At 38.1% G+C, this 15,602-nt stretch overlaps 1 protein-coding gene across 2 annotated transcripts in view; it reads left to right on the forward strand.

Annotated features, from left to right (window-relative positions):
• The window catches only part of fbxl17 (F-box and leucine-rich repeat protein 17), a 231,927-nt gene that overhangs the window by 72,731 nt on the left and 143,594 nt on the right, over positions 1 to 15,602 (forward strand). For both annotated transcript variants that reach the window (XM_077522758.1, XM_077522761.1), the window contains exon 8: positions 10,141 to 10,271. In XM_077522758.1, the coding sequence (XP_077378884.1) occupies positions 10,141 to 10,271 (131 nt within the window). The remainder of the gene's footprint in view (positions 1 to 10,140; positions 10,272 to 15,602) is intronic.

Here is a 15,602-nt window from a genome sequence, read left to right on the forward strand (position 1 = left end):
TTCCTGCCTCATGCATATGTGCTCTATTTGTTCCGCACACAAACACAAACAGTCCCACTGTGTCTCTCCGTCTTCCTGTCAAGCGCAGCTCTTTTCTTCTGGTAGTGATTAAGTCCAAGGTCGACTATTGGAGAGTCGATGTTAAGAGAGTCGCTCTTGGTGGCGGCGAGCGGTCCTCCGGTCGCTCTTCGACGACTTTCCCCTCTGCCTGTCATGCCTTCCCACAATGCCCCTCCTCATACATCAAGCTATCACTGCCCCCAAGACAATGTGGGCCTCATACAATTTTTTCCCCCCTCCTGTGAGAAAGTCCTAATGTCTGGGCGAATGAGGGCCGCCCCCGAGACATAACGAATGACGAGCCTGTTGAAGAATGTGTCAGAGATGAAACAACATATATTTTGAGTCTGCAATAGTTTTGTGTCGTCTCTCTGATGTGCACAACTGGGACTTTTCTGGTCTTAATTTGGCCCCTTGTATCTCCATTCAGCCGTGTTGCCTCAGTGGTTTTGTTGTTCTGTGCCACAGAAAGTTGGGGCCTTTGATAAATATTCCCTAAATTTGAGACAACTGGACCACAAGTAATACCTCAAGCTTTCTATGTGTTTTTGAGCGTATAAAATAGTCTGGTGTAGGACGGGGAGGCTATTTAATTTCAGAACCACAATTATATGTTTCATTCTCTGTGGTGGCTGTGCAGTGGCAATATCAATACAGTAGATATTGAATTTATTTTCTTCAGTAAGTAATAATTGAAAAAGATGTCATCTGGTCCAGGGGTCAAAGATCCACCATCATAAAAGTACGTACTCTTTTGAGCTTCTTGCATCGTGGAGTCCTTTCTACACTGCTTGTACAAGCCTGGATTTTTTTCCCACCATTGTCCATGTTGCTGTTTTATATAAATAGCACTGACATAGGGCAATGTTGACACAACAATGTTTCAACTTCTGAGGTAGTGTTAGAGCTGTAAGGGAAGGGACACCGATTCTGGAGAATCCTTGGAATACAAAGTTCACGTTACATGAAGTTTTGAGGTCACGAATGGCCCACTATGAACTACTTAGTGCAGTGTCATAAGAATACAGTTAACATTTTTCATTTGCTTGCTATATATTTATGCCCTGGAAGTGTTTTTCCATACAAATATTTGCTGTAGTCATCATTTTTTTTACTGCATTAGCATAGGTCGTAGTTAATTGTGAAACTTACAACAACAAAAGTGATTAATGTAATGAATATCGTAATACAATTCACATGAAAATTATCTCATTGAAAAATAACATTTATAAAACAAAATACTTGATAATGATCTTATTGTGGGATGCTGTGTCATTGTGTTATACATGCATCTTCTACAGCAATTTTTCAGGATCCCTGTGTTGATTAATTATATGCCAGAGTTTTCATGCAGAATGCCCGTCCTGATTGGAAGAAGAGATGACCACTGACTGGGCATTGGGAATCACAGCAGTAATAGTTGCATGGAAAGCCACAACATGTGCCACAACACGGCTAACGTTGTTGTCTTTTAGCTTCTCCCATCAGGGGCCCCGACAGCGAGTCATTTTTCCAGCTTGCATGATATGTTTGGCTCGGTTTTTTACACCAGATGCCACACCAGAGAAAGTGAGACAAGCAACTTAACCTAAAAACAATAAAAAAAGTAGAGTGAACCTTATTTTTGTAGTTCCTCTTTTTAGTTCTATCATTGTCATTACCATTTTTCTCTTTTGGCTTATCATCCCAGATTCCCTTGTGAACCAAAGAAAAAGCCAAACAAAACACAAAACACATGGGGGAACTCAGCGAGAGATTGAGGGAAATCAACTGATGCCAAGCCACGTTGACACACTCGAACCCATATGTCTTACATTTCTTGTTCTTCACTTTTTTTTGGTACTATTTCTACCTCTTATCCTGTTCTGGGTCACAGGAAAAATTTTGTTCCTTTTTGTTGTTGAAAATTGTAGTTGAATTCCAAGTTGTTTGACTTCCAAACTGTTTATTGTCCATATGATGTGGTGTAATTGGATTGGAAGTCTTTCACTCTGGCTTGCACCTCGCCTACAGTCGCCCTCCTACAAGGGATAAGTGATGTCTGGCTTCGCCGTAGTCTGCTGACACCTTATCTCGCACCTCCTCCATATTGGTGCACTGGAAATACATTACCACAGTGACCTGTGTCACACAGATAACCCCCCCTGGAAACAAGCTAATGAACGAAATACATGTCTGTACCTTTTGCGAAATGAAATAATGTGTGTATGTGTGTGTGAGATGACATACTTGTGTAACACCGTTGTGTCCCAGAGCTGGACTGGGGGAAGGGGGAATTTGAGGAGCAAGAAAGGTTATAGAGGTTGAGGGGGGTTGCTGAAAATGGTAATAATAATTTTCTCTGCTGCTGTATGAAGGAGATTGGGGGATTTATAAATATAATGAGCAAAGAAGAGCCTGAGGATGATGCATTTATATATGAGTGTGTGTTGGGAGAGTAATTGAAGTATAATTCATTTAGCTGTCAGACGTTTTAATCCACAGACGGAGGGACGATGAAGCGGTTGTTGACCTCCAGTAGGGATGGGGGGGGGGGGGGGGGGGCGTGTTGCATCTTGTCTGGTTATTGGCCAAGCGAGTGCCACTGTACTGTCTGGCTGCCAAGCGGCGCTCTTTGTTGTCTGTGTGTGATTGCGAGCGCACGTGCAAGTGTACGTCGAGGCCCGCACGAACCGGCGCTTGCTATCTCCTCCTCGAGCCTTTCCTCACTACTGAGTTTGTTATCAACACCGGCACATGCGGGATTAGTGGCTGAAAGGGAGAGAAAAAAGGAGTGTGGCGAAGGAAATAAGTGATAGACAGTAGATGAGCGCGTGACAAAGTGTACATGCACACACATCTCTGACAATAGAATTTATTGTGCAATATTAGACTTACCACTTTTCTAGTTCATATATATATATATATATATATATATGTATATATATATGTATATATGTGTATATATATATGTATATATATATATATATATATATATATATGTATATATATATATATATATATATATATATATATATATATATATATATATATATATATATATATATATATATATTCGGGATGTGAATTGCCTAGCGCCGGACGATTCGATTCGTATCACGATTCATAGGTCACGATTCGATTCGTTACCGATTAATCCCGATATGAATTTATAAATCGATTGTTGCGATTTTTTTTCCTCAATTGAATCGATTCGAGAATTGCGAGCTGTTGTATCGCGATATATTGCCGAATCGATTTTTTTTTAACACCCCTAATATGTATATATATATATATATATATATATATATATATATATATATATATATATATATATATATACATACATATATATATATATATATATATGTATATATATATATATATATATACACATACATATATATATGTATATATATATATATATATATATATATATATATATATATATATATATATATATATATATATATACATATATATATACACATACATACATATATATATACATATATATATATATATATATATATATATACATATATATATATATATATATATATATATATATATATATATATACATACATATATATATATATATATATGTATATATATATATATATATATATACACATACATATATATATATATATATGTATATATATATATATATATATATATACACACCCCCCACACACACACATACACACACATACACAATTTTAATCAATTACAACCACAATGCTATGTAAATAAAGTGGCAAAAACACAGTTACATTTCTGTGACAGATTTTTATACTAAATATGTACGAGACAGTCATAGTACATAGTTATGCATCCACAGTTTTTTTGTTTTTGTTTTTATGTCCAATTCTTACCTTACGTCTTTTGGGGGCAACCGTATGAAAAATATCAATTCATGGTTTTATGAATCGATATTGGGCTATGAAAAGGAATATCGATTTGATATTGATATATTGATATATATATTTAGACCCAGCCCTAATCATTTGGATTTTGTTGGCAATCCAGTCAATGACATGTCTTATGCACAATATGTTCGGTATCGGTACTTGGTATAGGTATCAGCGCTACTCAAGTTGAGAACTCGTATATCGGTCTGAAAGGGTATCGAACATCCTAAACAGTGTATGTGTCGCAAAGTGATGTCGACGCAGTTCATGGAGCGAATCATTAACGATATATAGAAAAACCCACTTACGCTCAAATGAAGCCGTGCGGTAAGTCAGGATCGCTCATGGCACGCTTCTTCGATGGATATGTGTAAATAAATAAATACATTTTGCCATCAATAGAACTTCAATAGAAGTTCCTTCTGTTAAAAAAAACAACAATACAATTAAAAAAACAAAACAAAAACATTCTGAGCCAAGGCGTGTGTGCAGTGTTGGTTTAATCTTGTCTTACTTCTTTCTGACTGAACTCTCCGGACATGGATTTAAAAAAAAATATATAGCATGAGTGCCCACTTGTATTCATGTAGTGACACGGCTACACTCATCTCACCTCTTTGGCCTCCGTCGCGTCCTGCCTGACGCCGTCTGCAACACATGAGGACGTCTGAGCGGAATGCGTAATGGCGGCAGGGCCACCGCCGCCGCCGCCACAACAAAACAAACGCACTTGTTGTGACTTTGACTTCCTCTTCAGAACTTGGAATTTTAAAGTGACTGTCTGAAACTTTGCAACTTAAGTTTCCAGCAAAGTACACTTTTATACATGCCTGCATGTGCATTTTTAAATGCATTTTTTTCATTTACTTATAAACTGCATTTTTTTAAAACCATCTTTAACTCCTGTGCCTTAAACAATGATGCCTACAGTATTTGTGGATTTTTCTGATTTTTTTTATTTTTTATTTATTTATTTTTTTTTAGGTTCCCTTTAATGCAACACAATTGTGTTTACTGTTCAGGATTTTGTGTTTTCTTAGTGTTTATATGTGTTGGTATTCACAGCTGCTCTGCTCAAGCACACACTCACGCTGCAAATGTAAATCCTAGGATGTAGACTTCAAGCACCAGTAGTATTATCACTTCTTTGTAACCTTTTGCTTTTTTTTGTTTTGTTTATTCCCTCCAGCAAGGTGTGCAGTTTTTGTTTTGTCTCATATGTTTACTATTTTGACAATGATTTCAAAAGGTAAGAAACAGATGCATATCAATCTGCAACACAATTTTGCGAAATCCCTGCTTGTGTTTACATTTTCAAATGATCACTCCTACAACTTTCCTCGAAAATCACAATGTCCCATCACTCTTGTGGTCCATGGCGGCTACCTGGTGCCCATGTGATGTTGTATGTTGGTGACCGCTGTTGTACAGGAACACTATGCAAGTGCACCAACGTCTGTGCCTGCTAATCTTAATTAAAGGGATACTTTACTTATTTAGCCATTTTTTCTAGGCAAACATTAATATTTTGCCTATAATAATTTTGATATTTTCATTATTTTTCATGTACAATTAGTACCTTTTAAAAACACATTTTGCAACTTGCTGTCAACTGAAAATGACATCACATGGCCTCAGTAACCAATCACAGCTCAACTGTTTTCTAGGTTTGGTCATGTGACATTCACAAGCTGAGCTGTGATTGGTTACCTGAGCCCTTGTGATGTCATTTTCAGTCGACAGCAAGTTGCAAAATGTGTTTTTAAAGGTACTAATTGTACATGAAAAATAATGAAAATATCAAACTTATTATAGGCAAAATATTAATGTTTGACTGCCAAAAATGGGTAAATAAGTAAAGTATCTCTTTAAATCTGTCTTGAATATCATTTGTCGTCGTATGTTTGCGTTTACAATTTTATGTGTTGTCACTGTTATTCAGTCGATCAATCGAATAATTGGTTTCATTTTAAGCATTTTTTTCATCGTTTTTCCAGTTTATTATCCAGTTATTGGTGATTATTTTGTACTTCGTTTTCGTATTCGTATTGGTTGAATTGATGTACTATATTACTGGTTTGGTCATTGTTTTCCAAAGTAAAAACAGATGTTTGAAAATGTGTTATTTTGATTGAAAACAGAAGATAATCAGTCTTCGTTCATGAAGAACTACAAAAATCAGTGAACAATTACTGTTGATATGCTGAAATCTGAGGATTTAGACAATTTTAAATAAATAATGGCTTCAAACAATCACTTGATATTTTAAAATAGCTGTTGATTAATTTGACAAAAGATTACTCATTGATTAATTGATTAATTTTATGGGAATAATGTCAGTGTAGACATACTAGTGATATATAAAATGAATGTACACATTTTGCTGTATTATAAGCACAAATCCCACAAGAAGAGAACTGTGGCTCAACATTGGTTTTCTTGCTGAAACCACTGCGGTCATCTAAACAAATGGCCCAAAAAACAAGCTTTTATCAATCAATACGGACATCTGTGAAAGTCTCAACATTCCCCTTAAACCACAATTAGAATTAACTAGCGATTTGAATGAGCAGCTCACTGTCCAAAAACAGCGCTCACCGCTGCGTTTTGATGGACAGCCCTAGTCTTGAAGTCATGTAGCGTTGCGGTTATGACATCATATCCTCTGCATGAGGTCCAGCAGACCCTAACTTCCTGCTTGGCACGGCGTGACGCTTGAGGTTGTGTAAATAAATGGAGTAATAACGCAAGAGTTGTAAGTGAGCGTGGACTACTTGGCCCTATAACACGCTCTTAATGCAATAAAGTGTCAAATCACCCGCCTCTAATATCGAACTCAGCGCGCTCATAGCCAAGGGAGGGTGTACTTTTAAAAGCGCGTGTTATTTTTCTTTAATTTCAAACGGCGCGGTGCGTTTGACCTCAGACTCTCATTCTTCCTGGCTGGGAGAGGCTCTAATTGAAGCCGAGCCAGGAGGCGCACCCCCTGCGGTCATGCGGGCCACATTAAATAATACTCATTTCATCAAGAAATGGGCTGCTACACCCATTGTCGCACGTATGAGACGTTTTCTCATCCATCTCTCTATGTGAATTGATTACACGTTTTGGGTCGGAAACAATGGAGAATTTGTTCATAATTTATATCCAATTTACCGCCGCAAGATTTAATACTGCTTTTGCTCACATTGGACTTCACGTAATAAGTCTCCCCCCCCTTCTCTTTTCAATCTAAATTTAAATTAAAAACATGCCTTTAAGACATACAAGTATTGGTTGTTAATTTACTGATTGGAGATGAAATTATGTTTTTGTAGAAAAGGGTTGATTCATTAGAGCAGCGTGAGTTCATAGTGCGCGATTGTGTTGTGAGAATCTCCATTGTATTTGTGCATTTGAGCGTGCGCTTACGCACACAAGTTGGAATATTCATAAAAATCAATGCGCGCATTAATTTGAGCGCCAGCCTGCGTATATTCATGGGTGGGGACGCCAGGCCGGCCTCAGAGCAGCTGGATTTTGCAGGTTTTGCTGTTTTTACGAACGGCATGAATAATTATCCAGGTGTAGCTGCCAACGCGAGGGAGACGTGACGAAGTCTGCGTGGTCACAGACGGCCAAAAAATAAATAAAAAATCCACTGCAAAGCCCCCACTCGTTGATTTTTCTTTCTACCTAAAATCAACCGGCTTTGTTTTCCTTCAGCGCCATCCGCACCGTTTGTTTGTTTTTCCTTCCTCGGCGCATACATTCCTCTTGACGCACGTCTGCGCAAAATGAACTATTTCACGAGTGGAAGTGATTAAATACGATTGGAGCCGTTAAAACGTTTCGAGTCAAATTAATGTAATCTGTCAACTATGGGAAAACAAACGCCGGCTTTGGGTCCTGTCACATTATGCGGCGTCTGAGTAATCACTGAAGGGTTGTTCTTTTTTTTTTTCTTTTTTTTTTTCATACGTCAGCTCGGATGGATTAACAAAGTTCCAGTCTTCGCTGCCTCCTCCTTTACACCAACGCATACATTTTCTATTTTGGCCCACCTAGCTACACTGCGGCCCAATCGAATGTGACTGTGGTTGGCCCCATTTCCCATTGGTTAGCCACATCAATGAAGCGCACTCCATTGGCTGTAGTAAAAGCTCGGTTTAGCCGACATCAGCAGGTTTAAATTTGGTGAGCAAATACGACTTTTGTCCTCCGGCGGAATTCCTGCAGGTTTAATCACGTTAATAAATCTGCGTGTGTGAGGATATGTAATGGTCACATGGTAAATCTGATTGGATCTAAATGACACACACACATGGATCAGGATTATTGTGCATTAATAATTCAGTTATTTGATTCAGCATTGGCCACAAGGGTACTTAAAAACTTTTTTTTTTTTGTGTGAGCGCACTGGCTCGTAATTGTACCTGTCCACATTCACTGTGTTTAAAAAGTTGGCCTTCCATCAAATACCAGCCGCTCACTCACTTGACCTTCTTCAGGATAAATACAATGTCTTGAGGCATTAAATTATTAGTTGACTGCATAACTTATGTAAAGCAGTCACTATAACATAATTGCACAAAACTTAATAAAAATATGTGTTTGTGGGGACTGGTTGTAATTTGCAATGAATAAAATGGCCTTGCGGTGTTTCATGTTCCAAATACCAATTTGAGAATCTGAATTTGAGAAGAAAAATGTAATGTTCCTGTTACCAATGTCCAACATTAAACACTAATGCCACCCAGTGGCAGAAAATGACCTCAACACAAATCTATGACTCTAACTGTAGCTTTATGAATTACTTACTATAAAAATACTGTATAAATGACTAAAATATACAATCACATTAATATTTAGAGACCATATTTGAACACTTTTATTTGAATTATTAAAAACTTAAATGTATGTATTTTATTGTACATTTAGAACAGATATAATGTGAAAATCTACGAAAATCACGTGATTATTTACAATTAAAATTGGAATTGACTGACAGCCCTAATATATAAGTAGATGCATATGTACGTATGTATATGGGTACGCGCGTGTGTGTAAATAATGCTAAATACAGTTCGACGTAGACATTTAAATAGTTTTAAGTTGCATTATAAAACATGAAAAACCCCCCATTAAATTAGATTTGATACCTGTGAAAACTCAAGTCTTCCTTGTCACACATTTCTACACAAGCTGTTTGTTTACCTCACAGCTATTCAGCATATACAGTACATACAGGCGGCTCCAAGTTATTACTATACTACGCATTCTGTTTCATGTTTATTTCACGCTGAAGAAGACCTTTAAAGCAAGCCGTGCGCTGCAATTTTATCTCCCGGTCTGAGTGTAAAGGTTTTGATAGCACTTTAAGGATGGTTAGCGGTTTTTCCACGTGTGCTCGCTTCGCGCAATGAGCCTCTGCCCCCACGTGCATTCACGCTGCTGCTTTATATGTCAAACCTATGGAGCTAACAGTAGTGTTCAGTGATCTTAAGGCCCAATGTGAGCTTGTTTTCTTTTTAGCCTCGGCCGTGACATTTAGCACCCCGCCTCCCTGGAGGCCGCCTGGAATATCACTCCTCTATTACCTTACCCAAAACACGCGTGCAGTTAAATGTGCTTCATTCATTTTCAAAAGCAGGACTGTTTTTTTTTTTTTGGACACGGTGGGTGTCAGGAAGCAAATATTTTGACTACAGGATTAATCCTGGGACCTCTTTGGGGGTATTCAGATAGGAGAGGGGATTATTTAAAATTGGGGAGATGAAAGGAAAGGGAGCGTTTGCATATATGGTCCTCACAGGAAGCACATATTGGAAAAGTAACTGCCAAGTCATATGAGATTATTCTTCTGCTTTGATGGCTTCGGGTGCAAATGTTTAGAACACATTAGTTTTAATTGGGGTATGCATGCATATTAGCATCATATGAGAAACACGCAAAATGATCTTTTTGGGGGCCAATTTTGAAAAGAATATTTTACATAACTGGCGTAACAATAGTTGAGTCTCCATTCCTACCATTGCATGAGTCACAATTTTCTTTTCTATTTGTACGAGTAATAAAGAACAGTAGCACTGTATTGTATAAAACATAACTAAAGAGAATCTAAATAAATAAACTGGTTGTAGAAGGTGAATCAATTTGAGTTATTGTTAAATGACCAGCATGATTGAACCTTCCCATGTTTTCAGCTCCGCAACCTGACTGTCCTGGACTTGCGGCACATCTCGGAGCTGAACAATGAAACGGTGATGGAGGTGGTGAGGAAGTGTCGCAACCTCAGCTCCCTCAACCTCTGCCTCAACTGGAGCATCAACGACAGGTATGTCAGCCTGTTCTTTTCGGTGATTTCGGTGTTGTTGCGCACACGGTGTCTATTTTGGATCATGTCAATGCAAGCATTTGATTGCCGGTGGTAATCAGGCCCTCTCACATTGAGCAGTCAAAAGTTTTCTTCTGAGGAAAATAATGTGACATCAGTAGATGTGGATGAATAGAGGTGTCCCAATCATATATTTGCACCCGAGTCCGATTCCAAGTCAATTTATTTCGCGTATCTGACGATACCAAGTCCCAATGCAATATCTCTGCAAAGTGAAGAAGAAAAAGAAGACCAAATACAAATAGTCTCAATTCTTATTTTATTTTATTGTATTTTTTATTTTTTTTATTTTATTTTATTATTATTGTTTTTTTTTTTTAAATTGAAACAAAAATATCTCAAGAAGACACCTTTTTATATTTCAGGAGTGGTTCAAATTGAACAATAATTAAAGTTTAATTAATTATTAAAATTAGTAAAGTAAAGTAAAGTATGTTATACTTGACATTTGAAATCAAGAAAAACAAAATTAGAAAGAGAGAAAAACAAACCCATAGCCAGAACAAAAACTAGGGATGTCCCGATCCCATATTGATATCTGATTTTGGCGCGATATAAGCAAAAAAATAAAAAATAAAAAATTATCAGTCTACATCCAAAATCTCCAACATTTAATTTGTAATATTTAATAATTAATTTATTTTTAATTATTTTTATTCAAGTGCAGTACATTATCATGTTTGAGCCTGATCCAAATATTTAGAATAAATTAGTCATATTTTCTCATACTTACCCCGGGTTTTCACTGGATGCGGTTGCGGTGCGGTTGCAGTGCGGTCCGGCGACGCAAACAATTAGATTCCATTCATTCGAATGGTGCAGTCTACACCGCTTGCGGGTGCGTTGCGTGTTGACTGCGGAAGGCTTGCGGCGTGCCGCAAGCCTTCCGCAAGGATAGCCTATTTTCTATTTTTGCCGGACGCCGCAGCGGTAGGCCTCCGGCAAATGGCAAGCTAGCACAAAACACATCGAGCGCGACAGGAAGACCGAGGCAGTTTCAAAATAAATTTCCGGTTACCTTTCAGAATAAAATACTCGCCAGCTCCTATTTCGCAAGTTTTTCAGCAAAACGTGACGTGGGCGTCGCCGGGCCATGTGCTCATTCACGGTTTAGACATCAGCGAACATGGACGAGGAGAGGTTTATATTGGAGGTGGAAAACCACAAAATAATATATGACACGGCACATCCTTTTTATAAGGACTGTAATGTATTGTGAGTTTGATGTTCGCGATTGCTTGTTGTGCCCGTCTCGCTTGCCGTACTGAGCGGCAGCCGGACCCGGAAGACAGAAATAAAGAGTGGACCCGCACTGACCCGACTCTCGTTATTAATATACTTTACAAGGACAACCAAAAAAAGGATGCTGCATGGAATCTCATATCTTTCTGCTTCTCTGTTGAGCAGACTTTCTGTATGTTTGTCGTTGTGAAATGCCACATGATCGCGCGCGCGCGGTCCCGCGAGACACGTTGGGAAGTGGGCGGCGACGGAGCTGCCGGACCGCAGCTGTGCGGAGCCGGTGTGGATTGACAAAAAAATTGACCCGTCCGGAGCACGCAGTCAAGACGCACCGCACCGCAACCGCACCGCAACCGCAGTCAGTGAAAACCCGGGGTTACTGTTGCTGACCGTTGCTATCCGTTGACTAGTATCACATGACCAAGTCTCTTTTTTCCTTTCATGCTAAAAAATAAATAAAAGCATGTATTCCTGCTGATATTGTATTGGGTCAATATCAATATTGGATGTACTCGGCTGCTATATCGGTATCGTTTCGGATTCAGAAGTGAAAAAGTTGTATTGGGACATCCCTACCCAAAACGATAATCATAACCTAAATTAAAAAAGCAAACCAAAAATAATGTCTAGCAATCTTGCAGTTAAAGCAAGCAAGCAAAGCAAGTCTTTTCATGCAAGCCCACATAGAGGAAAAAAAAATGGCAGACATAATACATCCAATTAAGAAAGGTCAATAGAGCCAGAGGATTTTCCCCTGTTTTTTTTGTTTTGTTTTTTTAATTTTCCTGTAATGACTCATTAGTGTCTTGATTAACAAATAATGTGTTGACAGTTTAACAATTAGTCTTTTTATGGTATTTTCTTTGAGCTGACAGATTTAAGCCATTAATAAAATGTTCTAATTACATCTTTGGCATCTCTACAGTATTCAAAATTGCTCATTTGTTTGTTGACAGTTGGTTATTTTAAGTCGCGTTAGCTTCCAATTCATAGTTTGATATGGTCACACAATTGATGAATTTGTTATTGGCAAGATGGATGGATGGATGCTGATTAACTGTTTCAAGAAATACACTCAATAGAAGATTATCGCAGGAACACACAAAGACGAGCAAGATTCCATCTCGAAACACGTTTACTGTGTTCCTTTGTCCCTCTGGTCATCCGTCTCCGCTGCTCCCGCCATCTGCTTTTGGGAGACGATGGCTGCACGGTATTGTAGCAACACGAGTAAACCATCTCCTCTTTTATTTATCACCCCCCCTGTTTTATTCATATGTTCCAATTTAATCTATCGATTTGCAGCTACGGTTGTTGCTCCTCCGCCGACGGTGCTCCCGCTCTGGCTCAGGAGTGCGAACACAATATTGAATTTTAACGCGGTGCACATGGTGCAACAGTGTGTGTGTGTGCGTACGTGAAATCATTCTTGCATTAACTTTGCAGCAGACATGTGATGGGAATAAGACGGTAATACCCTACCTACCTGCCTTCAATCAACAAAACATGAAGTTTGGTGAAATGCTTGAAAGGCTTGCGCGTGCGTACGCACTCATCACGTTGATACCGTAATGATATTTACTGAACTAGAAGACGTGCGTCTGACAGGTATGGAGGACCAAAACTGCCAAAAAATGCGAAATAAATAAATTACTCAATAAATAAATACATGACTAAAAGTGAAAATAAAAATCAATGTAAAAAAAATATATCTAAATATCTAAAAAAAATAAAAAATAAATCCGTTTTCATTTTCACTTTTAGTCATTTATTTATTTAGTCATTTATTTATATATTTATGTAGTCATTTATTTATCTATTTATTTCGTCATTTAATTATTTAGTCATTTATTTATTTATTTATTTAGGCATGTATTTATTTATTTAGTCATTTATTTATATATTTATGTAGTCATTTATTTATCTATTTATTTCGTCATTTAATTATTTAGTCATTTATTTATTTAGGCATGTATTTATTTATTTATTTATTTATTTTGAATTTTGGCAGTTTTGGGCCTTACTGCCAAGTCGAAATGTTATTCAAATGAGGGGGCGGTCCTAAGCATGTCTTGGGCTGGACTCTGCCGTCGCAAACTGCCTGTCATTGGTCGAGTGAGCAGCTCGGCGAACAAGGAAGTCTCGCCGGCTTGCCATGGAGAGCCCCGGCAACGGCCGAGTCCAACCCAAGACATGCTTAGGACCGCCCCCTCATTTGAATAACATTTTGACTTGGCAGTACGGCCCAAAACTGCCAAAATTCAAAAATAAATAAATGACTAAATAAATAAATGACTAAATGCATAGATAAATGACTAAACAAATAGATAAATGAATGACTAAATGAATAAATGACTAAATGACTAAATACATAAATAAATAAATAAATGACTAAAAGTAAAAATAAAAACGGATTTATTTCCATTTATATTTATTTTTTTTTAGATATAATTTTTTTAAATTATATTTTTATATTGATTTTTATTTTCACTTATATTTATTTATTTAGTCATTTATTTGTTTTGAATTTTGGATGTTTTGGTCCTCCATAGACAGGAGCGCTCTGGACCGGATCACCTGTGGGAATATTGGAATTCATAATCGATTTTGTGCGCGCGCGTGTTTGTGTGGCATCATGCGAGATTGCGTGTGTTAGCTTTGAGGGTGACTGAGATGGTCAGCCATTCCTGATGAATCTTCCACCCTTCGCCCCCCAGAGGAGGAGTTTTGAAAATCCTCAAGTTGTAGGGGCAGTTTACTCTTTGTGCCTCCTGGCTCTTTCTGTGTGTTTATTGTTGCGCATACGTCAATCTGTGTGTGTGTGTGCTGCACAAGGACTGAAAGCAAATAAAAGCCTTCCAGTCGTAAGATACTTTATTGTTACGCTTTACAGTCACACGGCTGGAAGCGTGAAAGGGGCGGGGGCGCTCGTATTTAAAGGTGTGTGTGTGTGTGTGTTGGATTTAAAGGTTCAATAAGTATAAACCGCCACACCAGATTGTGCTATATATTTTGTGGTACATGCTTGCATATCCTAAAAAATGTGTTACAATGTTCACACTCAGTCATGTAATAGTATTGGAGGTAAGGGGGTGTTTTGTTTTTGTTTTTTTTATTTTCCCACCTTTCACTTGCCAATGCAGTCAGTCAGGTCTGCACGGTTTCATCATGCATGGCTAGAGCTTGCAGGCCACTGTGTGATGACACTTCCAACAACAGCTTCTATGAAACACCTTTCAGATACACCTCTGGAACTAAGCTGGACTGGCACTTGAATATACAAGCACCAACTTTCACCCAGAAAGGAATATTAAACACATGAAGGGATTTGCCACAAAAGCGAAAAGAAGTGAAACTATTTTGCTGAGGACAAACTTTTGATTCAGAAACTTTTTTTTTTTTTTCCCCACCGGTATTTTCTACCTTAATCTGGCAACAAAAAAAAAAAAAGCAGTCAAATGTAAAATTCACCTCACATTCACCCATTCACCAGTGGTCGGCTGCTGCCACGCAAGGCGCTACCAGGTCCAATCGCCAGCAAATCGCGGTTCAGTGTCTTGCTCAAGGACACAGATAGGTGATGACCACTCTACCACTGAGCCATGCAGCCCCAAAACAATGAGCATACAATTCAATACCTGTTTTAAACATTTTATATGCATTAAAAATGAAAAAGAATCCAATAACATTAATGAAAGTTACTTGAAAATTTGAATGCAGTTCGTCCGGCCGTCCATCCATTTGTTTCTTTCCTGCCGTCTCCTGACTCCTTTGGGTTGCAGGTGAGCTGGAGTTTATCCCAGTCTATCCCACTAGGCGAGAGGCGGGGCACACCCTGGATTTAGTCAGTAGCCAATCAAATTCATGCATGAATTACTGGGAAATTAGTGCAAATTTAAGTTTTTAACCGCCAAACATTATCCACAAAGACAACCCATAGAGTGGTAGCCGATTTTGAGCATTTTCACTCATGGCAAGTTCCGTTCTATAGTAATCACCGTTTGAAAATTTGAGTGACACTAAGCTATT

This window comes from Festucalex cinctus, chromosome 5, assembly GCF_051991245.1.
Source record: "Festucalex cinctus isolate MCC-2025b chromosome 5, RoL_Fcin_1.0, whole genome shotgun sequence".
NCBI lineage: Eukaryota > Metazoa > Chordata > Actinopteri > Syngnathiformes > Syngnathidae > Festucalex > Festucalex cinctus.